General features: G+C 40.0%; 1 protein-coding gene and 1 non-coding gene across 8 annotated transcripts in view; both read right to left on the reverse strand.

The window, feature by feature from the left end:
• pum1 (pumilio RNA-binding family member 1) overlaps positions 1-15,905 on the reverse strand; it is a 115,953-nt gene that overhangs the window by 26,455 nt on the left and 73,593 nt on the right. For 3 of the 7 annotated variants that reach the window (XM_052036119.1, XM_052036115.1, XM_052036116.1), the window contains 7 exons: positions 15,141-15,246; positions 13,010-13,197; positions 10,645-10,808; positions 9,213-9,486; positions 4,864-4,957; positions 3,031-3,150; positions 255-400 (listed from right to left, as the gene is read on the reverse strand). In XM_052036119.1, the coding sequence (XP_051892079.1) occupies positions 255-400; positions 3,031-3,150; positions 4,864-4,957; positions 9,213-9,486; positions 10,645-10,808; positions 13,010-13,197; positions 15,141-15,246 (1,092 nt within the window). Of the gene's footprint in view, positions 1-254; positions 401-3,030; positions 3,151-4,863; positions 4,958-9,212; positions 9,487-10,644; positions 10,809-13,009; positions 13,198-15,140; positions 15,250-15,905 lie in introns of all 7 variants that reach the window. The other 4 variants (XM_052036113.1, XM_052036118.1, XM_052036114.1 and 1 more) reach the window with 2 other exon arrangements.
• On the reverse strand, positions 1,270-1,353 carry LOC127581910 (small nucleolar RNA SNORD103/SNORD85). Its single transcript, XR_007958035.1, has one exon. It is a non-coding gene; the product is annotated as a small nucleolar RNA SNORD103/SNORD85 (small nucleolar RNA).

Here is a 15,905-nt window from a genome sequence, read left to right on the forward strand (position 1 = left end):
CTCAGTGTGGGCAAATTTGTCATCATAGTCAGACTGATTTTTCTAAGTCATTTATAACTGTTTTTACCACACAATTCATGCATGTCATTTAAATGCAAAATAGTAATCCTTGAAAGGCCTTAAAGATAATATTGTGGAGGACTAAAGCTAGTTAACAATTAATTGATGCCTCCCCAAAAAATAATTTGCCCAATTTCCCTCATTCGCAGTTTAAGTTCTCTTACAACAAGCTCATAAACAAACAAGTGACTTGCCTGTTGTTGCCCCTGCTGTGCCTGTGATGCAGCCTGCTGGTTTGCCGAGTTGTTAGCAGCAGCTGCTGCAGCTTGTTGCTGGAAGAGATTTGCTGGATAAACACCCCATGGAACACCATAGTACTGAGGTGGGACCACTGCAGGACCTAATATAGTAAACACGGGCATTTTAAAAAATGTTGAGCTTTCACATAACTGCATTGCATTACATTAATCCAGGTGAAAAAACATCACAAATGAGCTTTCATTAAGGATATTTCAACCAATCTCTCTGTCCGATAGACAAGCCACAAAATTGTATGCTAAAACAGTAAGCCTTAATTTTTGTATATCCTATTCTTTTCTTCAAAACGCAGCCAAAGCTATCCAAACTTTTACTGAAAGTGCATGTTAGTTTGAGTTGGAGCTCCTCAATGAACCCAGATATAGATTTACATGTCAGCTGAAATTAGTTTGTCAGGGTGACTTCCTAAAAGTTAATACTGCATCACAATTTGTGCGCCAATTTCACACAAATTACAGATACAGTTCAAACAGTTTGAATGAAATTCTCTTCGAGGTCATCTGATCTTAACTGTGTAACGTGGGAAGGTATTCTGTTAATTGCTTACAGAAGAAACCAATCTTGTTTTGACATCCACATTTGTCTCTTTCTTCCCATCCAGTAAAATCATTGAAATCTATAAACCCTGTTATGCCAAGCTAACCTAAATATTAATCATTGAATACTTTGCAATTACACTACAGAACTTTTAAAGGCACAAACAAGCCTCCCGAGAAGGTTTGAAATGAAACATGGAATAACAAAAGCTTACAATATAGTCAAGCTGCACAAATTTAAATTAAATCAATTGATGAAAATTTCCAGTCCCCACGTAAAGCAATTTTTCTTTCCCACACTTCTGAAACGCTGACCTATATCTTTCCCTTAACTACAATCCATTTCCACCTCACCTATAACAAGAGAACAAAACTATTAACAGTGGATTCAGAGTTTCATCAGCAAGATAGTTAGTCTGGCTCAGATTTGAGTACAGAATTGATATTTTCATTATTGAACACTGTTCTCAGTGAGGGCAAGTGTGTCATCATTGCCAGACTAACACAACACTTTTTTTTTAAAACCATGAAATGATCTGGTTCGTTACTTGAACAAATTATTTTGTGCCAGTGAAAATGGTCTTACTACATTGGAAAGTTGGCATTGGGCTAGATGAGGTTCAATTGATTCTGCCTTGCAAATTCTTATCATTAATCCTATCGAAAAGGACATTAGCTGCTGCTTGCTGAGTAAGTTTGCCAGAACTACAACCAATGAAAGAATGAAATATAATGAAAGAACAGATTCTGAAGCACATCTGTCATCATGCTAAAATAAACTTTTCAAGATTATACATCATCCTTAAAGTCCGCAAGTCCCATTGGCTTTGGGAAGCATCCTTCCTGCCAAGGGGAATTTTTCTGAACTAAAGGCTACATGAAGTAGAAAGGACAGTAAATAAAACACATCCAAAAACTTCAATGAATTGGTCTTATTTAAAAATCATTACCTATATTGCCACATGGCAGTCATATCAACCCTTCAGTTCAATGCATCTTTTGAAAGGTACAGACCATCTACTTGTAAAATCACAATTCTACCTTTTCTGAGCTGAAGACAGAAAGAACATTTTTCTATTCCAACACTTTGTCACAACCATAACCAATAACAAAAGCGTTCAATGTGAAAGTTCTTGCTCTGAGCTTGGGATGTGAATTGCCTTTGATGTCCCTGTTCAAAGGGAGCCTGAAAACAGACTTTTAAAAGCAACCATTATATTAACAGAACAAAAAATAGAAATGTAAACAGCAAGACTTTGAGCACTGCAGACAAGACTTATAGCAATTTTCTGAACACCTTTCCATTCACAAAGAATAGTTCTGTTATGCAGAGTTACTTGGAAAATGCACCATGTGCTCCTCACAAATGCATCTGCAATACAGTGTTTTTTTTTAATTAGCTCAGGAGCTATTGTGTACAATAACTCCTCAACAATTATTAGGTTACAACTCCCAGATCACATTCAAGGTCAGAGAACAAATCTAATGCCATATTTCTCAAAGACTGCATCTGGGCATTGGGATTATGTGCCCTTCCATTCACTATCCTATCAAAGGAATTGCTTGCTGAGAAATGGCACGTCCAACTAATACTCCTTCAACCATCCTGGTACTGGATGACAGACTGATGATGGAACTGATGTGTAATCATGACATCAACTCCATTGATTACATAGACCGAAAAAGGACAAAGAAATCCACAACATAGGCCCAAAATAATCTGCTCCTCACATGAATGTTTCTTATGGTAGGTCTAACATTACTCAAAAAAATTTGCATTTAACTGAATGTTATCTCTTTCCATCACTTGCCTGTTCCAGGGATTCACTGCTCACTGATTTTCTGCTTTCGGATTGATTACAAATTTACCCTCCACCCCCCAAAAACCCTACACTGCATGGGCTGGACCATCATTCCAAGTAGATATAAATCAATGTCAAGAAAAATATAAAGACTAGCAACAGTACACTGCAACCGAGCAAGTTTCCAAAATGAGTTAAAGCCATTCATTCAGCTCACTCTCTTCTCCATTCAGATCAGTGATTTTAAGCTGGAATTTCTTTTTTTCCTTTACATACCAATTCCTTACCCTTACCTTCCATGGTACGGGGAACAAATCAAGCAGTGCTATTAATTATCTTCATTCAGATCACTGAAATGATTGCTGAAGTTTTACCTGCCAGAGTTGCAGCCGCAGCAAGCCCTGCAGTGTAGGGGTCTGTACCTGGAGGGGCAGCACTAATGATGTAAGGATTAGGAACAAAGGTTGCTGGAGCAAGGCCGGCTGAAAACATACCTGTGTAATATAGGGATAAAACACATAAAATCATGTGGAATCACATCCTCATCTTGTTTAAAAACAATGAGTGGCTATTCAATTATCTTCATTGCTGGTTCTGATTATTCAGCAAATTACATGGATTTTTAATAATGTAAATTAATGCTGATTAACCACAAGTGAACCACACCACCAGTATTATAAAAATGATACAACAAACCTTTAGAAAACTATGGTATCCTGAAGCATACCATTTGTTACAAGGAAAAAAATATCACATTAGCCTCAGAGGAAGTTGATTTCTATGAGCATTAAAAAAATACAAGCACTCAGGGTCAAATATTTTACAGATACACAAAATGTAGCAAAAAGAAAATATGCTTCATGTTTGCCCGACAGGAGTAATTCACACTTGATTATTAGTCAAATGTATTACTTCAAATGGCTATTACATTGTATTTAATTTGCTGAACAGCAACTGCGGTGGCATGTGCGCTCAGGCATTACTTGCACAATTCTGATTAGATACAAAATGTACTGCAACCAGTAATAACTAAAATGGGGGAAAAAATGAATTTTCTGCTGCTTCAGCTGATAACTGCACCAAGTGACACGTTTCCAAGACACAGACTGAAGAACCATCCTGTGCAGTGAGCCTGCAAACACTGATAAGCCCTGAACAACCCCACCCTAACCAGTCATAATTAGTCCAGATCAAAATACTACATAAAATGCCCTCAAAACTGAATGCTTCCCAGCAGAGGACCAAGTGTGTTATCACTTCCAAGTGCTTAAATAGAATGCAATGCTTCAATTATAATAAAGAAGACACTATAATCTTATCAAATGCAGTGGTTAAGTGGTACCACACTGGTCCAATTTTGAAAAAGGCTCTCCAGATCTACAAAATGCACATTCTTGCTTCTTGTGAGCAAAATACAGCACTTCACATAAAATAGTCAAGGAACTCAAGGATTCTCCCGCTGGTCCTGAATTTTTCATCCATTAAGCTGTATAAGATTATACTATCTAATCAAACACCATAGCATTATTGTTCCTTCTGACTTCCCAGTACTACCGCACTGTGATTAAGTTACAATTTCAGGGACTGTAACACAACTAATAGGAGGTGACACAATCCTGCAACCTTAACTGTGAAGTAGCAATTATGTCTCAGAAGCCATTTCACTCTATTTACCAGACAGTAATTAAACATAGTAATCATACTAGTAATCATAGTTGGGATAAGTCAAATGTATCAGTTTCAACATGTATTCAGCAAAAAGTTATAGGTTGATTTGGAGATCCCTAACAATTCACTTACCCAGCCAACCTCGTACATTTCATTTCAATAGCTGCCTTGAGCACCTTTGCTTAAATTTAACAGATGTCTATGGATACCCAATGGCCCCAGAAAGCAATGAACATATAAATAAAGTCTAGGTCCTAATTATATTGGGTTACCTTCCAAGTAACAATAAGCTATCTTCCTGGTCATTAACTACTTCCTCCAGTTTACTGTTAACTCTTCTCCACCCCCTCCATACAATAACCAACAAGGCTAACATCTCCTTTAAGGGTTAAAATTTATTCTGCTTGTCATCAAAGCTTCAGGTCAATTGCTCCATATTAACACACAGGATAGTTATGATGACTGATGAATGTCAAGGAAAAAATCTCAGATTTTTAGCTAGGTGCACAATAGATATAAAGACCGTTTCAATAACTTACCTATGTGAGGTTGCTGGGCGGCTGCAAGTGCATACTGCTGCTGTTGTGCAGCTGTCAGCTGCTGAACCGTCAACGCATTCTGCCTCTGGAAGAGCTAAACAAAATGAAAGAATTTTACTCTGATGCAATACATTTATTGCCAACACCAGTTCAGCTGCTGCTTTGCCCACCAATTCTTGCATTACTTATTTTAAAACTACTAGTTCTCAATAAGAAATTGACAGAAACATAAATGGGTTAGAAAAGCAGGTATGTCAGTCTGAGGTTGCCTGCCCTTCAAAAACAAAATTCTGAATAGGAAAAGTCTCCTGACGCTTAGAACAATAACCTTGTTTCCCAGTCGCAATGACACATTGCTCAGTCAAGATCACCCAAGTCCACAGAAAGTGAACTAAAATTATCCCCCCAAATGGTTCTGGTTGCCATCTGCGATCCACCCCAAAACTTAAAAAGTTCCATTCAAACCCATCATCTTTGGCTAACTTGCACTTGCCCGAATTACTACGAGATCCAGTTTAAGGTTCAAAATAACTGTTGATTAGGGCCAGAGCCATTCATCACAGAAGCGGGCCCTTTGTTCTACTACATCCATGCCAACAGTTTTGCTCACAAACACTAATCTTATTTACCTGTATTAGGTTGGCATCATTCTGTACCTTACCTATTCAGTGTCTGTTTAAATGCTTAAACAGAGATTGTATCTGCCTCCACCACCTCCTCTGTCAGAACACGACAGATATCAAACACGGCGAAAAACTCAGATCTCCTTTAAAATTCTTTCCTCTTACCTTAAACATACCCTCTTGTTTTTGACACCCCTACCATGGGAAATGATTTTGATCAACTATGTTTTGCCTCTTATAATCACATCACCCTCAGCTTCTTTCACTCCAGAGGAAACAAGCCCAGCCCATCCAATCACCTTCCATAGCTGAAGTCCTCCAATCTCAGCAACATCCTTTCGAGCACATCACATGCTTCTTACCATGGTGTGACTGGACTGCAATACACTAAAGTAAACCTTACCAGGAGTTTGGTCAAGTTGTTGTCCTGACTTTTATATTCTATGTTCCAACCTATGAAGGCAAGCATCTAACTATCCGTGCTGCCACCTTCATGGACCTATGGACTTGAAACCCAAGTTCTCTCTCTGTTCATCAGCATTCATTAAGGCCTTACCATTTACTGTGTTATGTCCTCCCCCAATGAACTTCTCAAAATGCATCACCTCACACTGCTCAGGATTAAATTCCATCTGTCAACGTCCCACACAACTTTCCATCTGAACTATAATCCTGCTGTAGCCTTAGACAACCCTCCTCACTACTCACAACACAATGAGTTTTTGTGGCATTCACAAAGTTATTAATCGTAACTCCTATAGTCACATTCATCGTTAATATATATTCCGAACAAGAGGGGTCCAAGCATCAACCCATAGCATACCACTGGCACAGACTTTCAATCAGAAAAGCATCCTTCTAAATCACACTCTACCTCCCATCACCAATCTAAATTTTGGATCCAATTAACCAACTCACCTTGGATCCCACGTACCTTAACCTTCTGGACCAACCGACCATGTAGGACCTTGTCAAAAGCCTTACTGATGTACAGGTAGGCAACATCTACTGCCTTATTTCATATCCCTCGCACAAAGCAAAGCAGGCTATCCCTGATCTGTCCCTGCCTTTCCAAATGTACTCAAATTTTATCCCTCCAAATTTTCTCCAATAATTTCCCCATCACTGATGTGTGGTTCACAGGCCTGCAGTTTCCTGGCTTATCCCTACTGCCCTCCCTAAAGGAAAAAGATGAGCCACTCTCCAGTCTTCTGATACCTCACCTGTAGCTAACAAAGATGCAAAAACCTCCATCAGTGCCCAATTTTTTCCCTTGCTTCCCAAACATTCATGGGATAGATCTCATCCAGCCTTGAGGATTTATCCACCCTTATGCGTTTCAAGACATCTACCACGTCGACCTTCTCAATACTGACAGGATCTAGAATATTAACGTATCCCACCCTGATTTCACCATCTTCCACTGCCTTCACCTTAGTGAATTGAGTCAAAAATGTCATTAGAATGAATCCTTTAACGAAACACAACTTTAATACATCATTTTGTAATTCTCAAATACTGAAGTTTTACCGATGCTGCAATCTTTAACCCTTCCTTTGTGTGCAGATAAAACTTCAGTATCCAGAATTATATTTTGGTTTATTAAGAATACATCCAACTGTTTGGTTAATTCTAAGTCTGCTATTTAAGGTGTCACAGTAGACCAACTTTTTAAATGATAGATGCGTAAAGTTGGTCTCGTTTCAATACTCATTACATAAATGGACAAAAGATCCAGTTCTTAAAACAGGAATTGGGGGAAAAGGTGCATATTCTCTAGCCCAAGACGAGTTCAATTTTCAGATAGTAAGGCAGTGAGTATTACAGGCAACCCCTGCGAGCATGGAGGTGTTCCGTTCCTAGAAAATGGACCATATTGTAATTTTCTGTAATGCAAACCCTCTTTCCCCCATCGAATTTCATGTTATAAGCAGAGATGCGTTCCTATGGGATGTTTTTCCTCTCATATTAAACCATTTATCAGCAATAACAGTGACCCACTGCCGTTATTTAACAGCTGAAGCCAATATTAGACTCGGGGGATGGCTAAAGCTCGTGAAAGAACAAATTTTGCCAATTTTTATTTTTTTATCATTCAATACTGTGGGGCAATAAGATTTGGATATGACATCACCACATCCATTGGGTTGGCAGTCACAGGCAATTTCTCTGACAAGCAAAGCTTGTGGATTAGGAGAAAGGTGATGTAGGAGTTCAAGGGGGTAATGGGTTAAAGTGTGGTGACTTAGTGGAAGTTTAGTAAAGTTCGAGGGATTACTCTAAAGAGCTGACTGTGGCTACTGCGGCTCTCCATAATGCAGTGTGTCAGAGAAAATGCCTTGCATACAGCTAGTCTGTTCACATGCCCTCAGACTGGAGAAGGCATTGCAAGGGAGAGACTCAGCTTCGATTGCCAACCCAATCGGTGTGGTGACATCATATCCAAAGCTTTTTGTCCCACAGTACCAAGTGACTAAAACCAAAAAGATTTGTTGTTTATTTATCGCTCTCACATGATTTCCTGAAGAACAAATTTTATCCTGCATTGCAAATTTTTTGGTAGTGATTTGTGAATAAGGGCAAATTCTGTTACCCAAATGGCCGTAACTTGGACATCACCTGTAATTAATGATGAGAGGGCAGTCAACTCAGATTGTGCGACTACCTGCTGACTTGGTCAAAAGATCAAAGCAGGCTTAGCATACAGAGGGGGATCTGACTTCATGCAGTTAACTGCTTTGCAGATTTAAAAATTCTGCAACGTAGGTTAAAACAAAATGCAAGTTACAACTTCTGAAGATGTAGGGATATGTTCCTTACCTGGCCTGATCAGTCAACTGAAAACATGAAGCCAAAGATCGGATGGTTTAGATTGGACTCTTAGATTGAGATTAGTTAGCTAATTATTAATGTAGGATTAGTATAAAATGGATGGTTGGACTCAGTGGGCTGAAGGACCTATTTCTGCACTATATTATTCCGACCAAAGCACTGACGTCACTTGAGAAACTACAACCAATTTTGAGATGGTGAAGAAAAACAGCTGGTATCCACACTATTACTATCCTCCAGGTATATCTGAATGCCAACACTGGGGAAGGACAGTATCAGGAATAGTGAAAATGTAAACCACAGCAAAATAACATGCTGACATTCTCATCTGTGCAAACAGAACATCAGCCACTAGGGTAAGGAATGGGATATACAATTATGAAGAAATTGTAACATGAAAACAAACAGGCAGCATGATCTTCACACTGGCACACATCCTCTACGAGTAGTCCAATTACCCATCTCATTGCTCTCCAAAATACTCATAATCTATACTTCATGGCTGTTGTTTGCAAGATAAAATACTTCTTCACACTCTGGCCTAAACCAGTAAGATTTCACATTGCATCCAACGCCCTCTTGCTCTGGACCTCAAACACCAGAAAAACTCAGTTTCCATCTACTAGAGAATTGAAAACACCTTCATAATTTTAAAACTGTTTAAAAAAATTTTAATAGTCTTCAGTTCTATAACTTCAGATGCTCAAATTACACCACCATTTGACAGTGCATAAAAGGCGGCACATGGGGTGAAAAGGAACCAAAATGCCTCAGTTTGTATTAAGGGTAACATGTTAATCCCTCCCACTGCAGAATCAGTAAACGAAAAAGATCTGACAAGTTTTGTAATTCTCCAACATAAACTCTCAGTTGCGCAGATGAAGACAAACTGACCTGTTGTTGCGAGCTGTAATCGAACAGACTCACAGCAGCTGTTCCAGAATCCATTTGCACCTGGCTACTGGAATAATCAAACTGAAGCGAATCCAGTCCTACAGGTTCCATAGAATCCAAGGGCACATTTTGTGACTCAACGTTATTGAAGTCTTCTGTCGGCTTTACATTGTTGCTGTTGGCCAGCTGACTCAGGCTTTCTGAATTGTTCTGGTTCGGTCCAAGTAGATCCACCACTTCACTTGGAGAGGTCTGACAGCTGCCAGGGGTACGGCTACACAAACAAAGTTGCTTGTGAATATTTTGTTTGCATACACAAGTGACATCTCATACTGGTATTGCCTATACCAAAAACAGGCATATTTGACAGCAATTGCACAACTTCAAGTTGATCACAGAAAACTAAAAGTGAACCTGCAATATGATATGAATACGAACATGCAATTATGAAGAAGGCAGGCCAGCGGCTCTACTTCGTTAGGAGTTTGAGGAGATTTGGTATGCTACCAAAGACTCTTGCAAATTTCTATAGATGCACGGTGGAGAGCATTCCGACTGGTTGCATCACAGCCTGGTACGGATCCTCCAATGCACAGGATCACAAGAAGCCGCAGAGGGTTATAGACTCAGCCAGCTCCATCACGGGCACAACCCTATCTACCATCAAGGACATCTTCAGGAGGTGGTGCCTCAAGGCGGCGAAGGCAGCATCTATCATTAAGGGCCCTCACCATCCAGGACATGCCCTCTTCTCATTACTACTAATCAGCGAGAAGGTACAGGAGCCCTTAAACCCAAACACAACAAATCAGGAACAGTTTCTTCCTCACTGCCATCAGATTTCTGAATGATCCATGAACACTACCTCATTATTTTTTTTTAAACACTATTTTTGTAATTTATAGATATGTCTTGCACAATATTGCTGCCACAAAACAACAAATTTCACGTCATATGTCAGTGATAATAAAATTGATTCTGAATGTTGATTGAGATTTGAATTTACTTTCAAGATCTGAGATTGTGAAAGCAAGAGTTCATAACTGGTATTAAGTAGTGACTTAGACCAAAACTAAATCCCTTAACATTTAGATCTCTAAATGAATGCCACCCCATGGACAGCAGTTATATTTCTGCAGTTGACTTTCAATTTATAAACCATAACAAAGTCATTAACGAGAAGACTACACTGCGCAAGTAGAAAAAATTGTTCTGTTATTGATTGATTTTAAGACTAATTTTAAAAAATCAATTTTAAATCACATAGCTCATAAAGGCAAGATGGAACTACAGGATGTTCCTTAAATGTAACAGCATGTGCGTTTAAGTGCTGATGGATTATAAATGTTGACACTGCCTCAAAATGAAAACACTTGTCATAATCTGTGGTCAAAAATGTAATTATGAAACAAGTGTTGCTTTTACTACTTACCTGAAGTCTTTATCAGAATCTATGCCATTTTGCACCACCAAGCCATTTGTTTTATCAATTCCATCATCTTCTACTTCTTTCAGGTCTCCCATCTTATCCCCATCAAACGAAGATTTTCCTTTCTTATCTCCTTTTTCATTATGAGCCTCAGTATCTCCAGAACCCTAAACAAAGGCCAAGAAAAGGGTGTGAGAAAAGACATTGAAAGCATGTTTTACCAGCTATTCTAACATATCAACATACTACATCACCATGTGCAGTCTACCAGACAACCTGGACCCATTGCAATTCGCCTATCGGCAAAACAGGTCTACAGCGGATGTCATCTCCCTGGCCCTACACTCAGCTCTGGAGCATCTGGACAGTAAAGACACATATGTTAGACTATTGGTTACTGACTACAGCTCTGCTTTCAGTACAATAATTCCAAGCAAGCTTGTCACCAAACTCCGAGACTTAGGACTCAACACCTCCATTTCTAACTGGATCCTTGACTTTCTAACCAACAGACCGCAATCAGTGAGGATAGGCAGCAATACCTCCGGCACGATTATTCTCAACACTGGTGCCCCACAAGGCTGCGTCCTCAGCCCTCTACTCTACTCCCTATACACTCATGACTGCGTGGCCAGATTCTGCTCTGACTCCATCTACAAGTTTGCAGGTGATACCACCATTGTAGGCCGTATCTCAAACGGCGATGAGTCAGAGTACAGGAAGGAGGTAGAGAGCTTAGAGGAATGGTGTCATGACAACAACCTTTCCCTCAATGTCAACAAAAGAGCTGGTCATTGACTTCAGGAAAGGGAGGCGGTGTACATGCACCTGTCTACATCAATGGTGCTGAGGTCGAGAGGGTTGAGGGCTTCAAGTTCCTGGGTGTGCACATCAACAGCCTGTCCTGGTCAAATCACGTAGATGCCACAGCCGAGAAACCTCACCAGCGCCTCTACTTCCTCAGGAGGCTAAAGAAATTCACTTTGTCCCCTTTGACTCTCACCAACTTTTACCGATGCACCATGGAAAGCATCCTATCTGGATGTATCACAGTTTGGTTCGGCAACTGCTCTGCCCAGGACTGCAAGAAGCTGCAGAGAGTTGTGGACGGAGCCCAGTGCATCACGGACACCAGCCTCCCCTCCTTGGACTGTGTCTTTACCTCTCGTTGTCTTGGTGTAGCAGCCAGCATAATCAAAGACCCCACCCACCTGGGACATTCTCTCTCCTCTTCCATCAGGTAGAAGATACAGGTGCCTGAGGGCACGTACCACCAGACTCAAGGACAGCTTTCACCCCACTGTGATAAGACTATTGAACTGTTCCATTATACAATGAGATGGACTACTACCTCACGATCTACCTTGTTGTGACCTTGCACCTTATTGCACTGCACTTTCTCTGTAGCTGTGACACTTTACTCTGTACTGTTACTGTTTTTACCTGTACTACATCAATGCACTTTGTACTAACTCAATGTAACTGCACTGTGTAATGAATTGACCTGTACAATCGGTTTGTAAGACAAGCTTTTCACTGTACCTCGGTACAAGTGACAATAATAAACCAATACCAATCTGAACACTGAGGAGCACACTGATCAGAAAGCAACACTGCTGTTACTCTGTCACCTGGAAAGCCCAATTGCAAATTACCATGACATTACAAAGAATTGCAATCAACTTTCTGACATCATCAGCACCACACACAGGAAGAAGCAAGATGATGCACTGGTGAAACCGAAAATTAAACAATAGTTGAGTTAATAAATCACAGATTTGACCAATTTTACTAACGACACCAGTCACGGAAGAAATCATTAGCAGTGCAGTGACTTTGTGAATAGGACTATCAATTGCACATTAGATCTTTGTGAATAGGATTAAAACATTTAATGAAATATTAACTTAGACGAGCCTAAATGGTTCAAAAGAGTTAAACCAGACAGGCCAATAGAAATGATACCAATGTGGGTAATTACGATCACCCAGAACAGCAGACAAGGCTATGAAATATGCCCTTGGGTCAGGGGGCAGTAAATCTAGTCCAACCCCACTGTGTAGAAAACTCTGCTGGAAATTCATCTATGTTTGAATTTTGAATGAATATTTTGTGGTAAACAGCTTGCTAGTGAATGATGGCCACTTCCACTGGCACCACAGATAACATTTTAGGTTGTCGAACAATAGGCTGAGGGGAAGATGATAGCACTGAGGCAAACCTGAGACAAAGAACTGACATGACAGACAAAAATCACTGTTCAACTTTTGGTTATAGTGCATTTAAATCATTTCCTATGGTTTATGATAGGAACCATAGGAAATTATATTATCAGTATAATTAAAAATCAAACACTTCCAATACTTACAAATGGCCCTTTTCTGAGGCAGGATTCCAGTTTTTCCCCAGGAGAAGAGCTCAGCACATACTCCACCATGCTGACACCCAGCCCACCACTTTCAGAACGTGGAGATAGGACAGAGTTGACTTCATTGCTGCCATGGAAACCTTGACCAGGACGTCTTTGAACCATGATTGGCTGTGACACAGAGTGATCTGAGCAAGAAGTTAAATAAGTTCGCTGTTACTAACGACTGCTATACAAGATAGGCCAACTTAGAACTGAGGGGATTTCGGAGCTCCAATAGCCATATTACAGTTTACTAGAAAGTAGTTGCACAGATGGCTTCCCAAGTGAAATAAATCACATGCATCAAAATGTAACTGCTCATCTTTAAATAGCAAGTTGCAATACTAAATACTGGTAGCTCCAGATAACAGCAATCTTCAGATGGAAATGCCAAACTTGGCATCAACCACATTGGAACCAAAAAAGGCATCATAAATAGTTCAAAAATATTTCCCATAAGATCAACCCTAGTTCAAACATATTCAATCCTTTCTAGAACAACCCCAGATTTGAGAATTCTTACAGCAAATACTTGACACTGCATACATTAGGAGAGCCACTGGTGCTATTTTCAGACAAGACTCACTCACTCCTGAAAATAGCACAGATAGATATAATATTTGACATGGGACAGGACATCCTGAAGCTAAGTTTCCCTACAAATGTTTGCCTCAAGACAAATAGTTGAAATGTCTGGATCCACATCACTGCCAGTATAGATGCTGATATTTTTACATCTCACTGGAATCTGTAAAATGTACATTGCTTTGTTCTTCACCATCCACAACAATGAACAGAACATTGAACATAACAGGCAGTCACAATTTATTTTACTAACTCTGCTTGACTGAAATGTTCAGGAAGTCAGGCTCACATTTTTGGCGTTTCCAAATTATGAAGCAAACTGACAAACTGATCTGCTGTGATGAAATGTTTAAGTATCAGAGGACATGAGGCCAATGAGATAAACTGAAATCTGGTACCTGAAGGATATTAGGCTATTTGGTATTAGGCATTTCCAATGTGATTGCAACTATAAAACAAAATAAAATTATTAAGGATTAAATTTAAAAGAATTAAAAAATTAAGAGTATTTAAGATTATTCACTCTAGTTATATAGTCGTTGCATGCAGTTACTTCCTTCTGCAGACAAATCGGACCCCTTTTGTTGCAGTGAGATTATTCGCCTGGTGGTGTGTTTTGGGTATGTTGGTTGAAAGAAAAACTTGAAGGGCAGCAGTGGCACAGCTAGTTAAGCTGCTATGCTTTATGTTTCATTTATGCTCTTCTTGTGCACGCTGCTTATATGACGCTATGTGCCTGTGATGCTGCTGCAAGTAAGTTTTTCATTGCACTTGCGCATACATGTACTTGTGCATATGGCAATAAATTCAACTTTGACAAGCCAAAGAGGTTAATAAAATCATGAGGGGCATAAATAAAGTGGATAACCACAGTCTTTTCTCCAGGGTAGAGGAGCCCAAAACTATAGGGCACAGGGTCAAAATGAGAGGGGAAAGATTTAAAAGGAACCCGAGGGGCAACTTTTCCCACACAGAGGGTGATGCATATATGGAATGAGCAGCCAGAGGAAGTGGGAGACAATTAAAAGACATTTGGACAGGTACACGGATAGGAGATATTTAGAGGGATATGGGCCAAATGCAGGCAAATGGGACTAGGTCAGTTAGGCCACTTGGTTAGCATGGACAAGTTGGGCCAAAGGGCCTGTTTCTGCACTGTATAGCTCTATGACTCAATATGGCACTAGAGTACTGAACATTATTTGTTTGCCAAGAAACAGAGGACCAAGGAGCATATGCCATCATTTCTGATGCAAATCTGCAATCTTAATTCAGCAAAGACAGCTCGTTAAAATTTAAAAACTTCCAACTCAACAGTCCAAATTGTGCAGTGGTTCCAATTGTTTTGGGCTCTATGTTCAATGTCAACACATACAGAGAAAAAGACAATCCAGTAAAAGGGTATGTATCCATCTTGAGTGGCTTGAAGATATTAATTTAGCATTAATACGATAAAGAAAAATGCAATTTATCCACGTTTTCCATTAGCTAAACCCATTCTTACCTGAAGGTCCCCATGCACTGTCTCTCCATTGATCCCCAAGAAATATCCCTTTCGGCCCATCCTTGTTTGTATCATCTGACTCCCAGAATTTCTTTCCCGGCAGAAGCTGCTGTGTACGCAAGAGAAAAATAATTAGAGAAACAGCATTCACCAAAAAGCATTTCTGAGACAGCACACACTGCAGGACCCAGTGCCTATTAAAACACTGATAACAAAGGCAACAGGAAGATTATGACTAGTGCACCTTAATCATATAAATCAATGACAGGCTATTACAGTCATTTGCTAATAAGCAATCCTTTTCCTCAGTTCAGGCACACACATCGATCTTCAAGATTATTCCACTGACAATGTTCTCCAGTCCGACTCCTACGACAACATAGTTACACACCAAGCTATGACAGCTATCACAAGTTCAGGAAAGCCCAATGCAGTGCAAAAGTTGCGTCCTATTTGATGAAACCACAATATTAGGACAGGCACGGTACTGTAGGGCAGGCGCGGTAGTGTAGCGGTTAGTGTGACGCTATTGCAGCGCCAGCAACCCAGGTTCAATTCCAGCCGCTGTCTGTAAGGACTTTATACGTTCTCCCCATGTCTGCGTGGGTTTCCCCCAGGTACTCCGGTTTCCTCCCACATTCCAAAAGACATACAGATTAGGAAGTTGTGGGCATGCTATGTTGGCGCCGGAAGCGTAATGATGCTTGCGGGCTGCCCCCAGAACTGTGCAAAGATGCATTGCACTGTGTGTTTCGATGTACATGT

Source organism: Pristis pectinata, chromosome 22, assembly GCF_009764475.1.
Source record: "Pristis pectinata isolate sPriPec2 chromosome 22, sPriPec2.1.pri, whole genome shotgun sequence".
NCBI lineage: Eukaryota > Metazoa > Chordata > Chondrichthyes > Rhinopristiformes > Pristidae > Pristis > Pristis pectinata.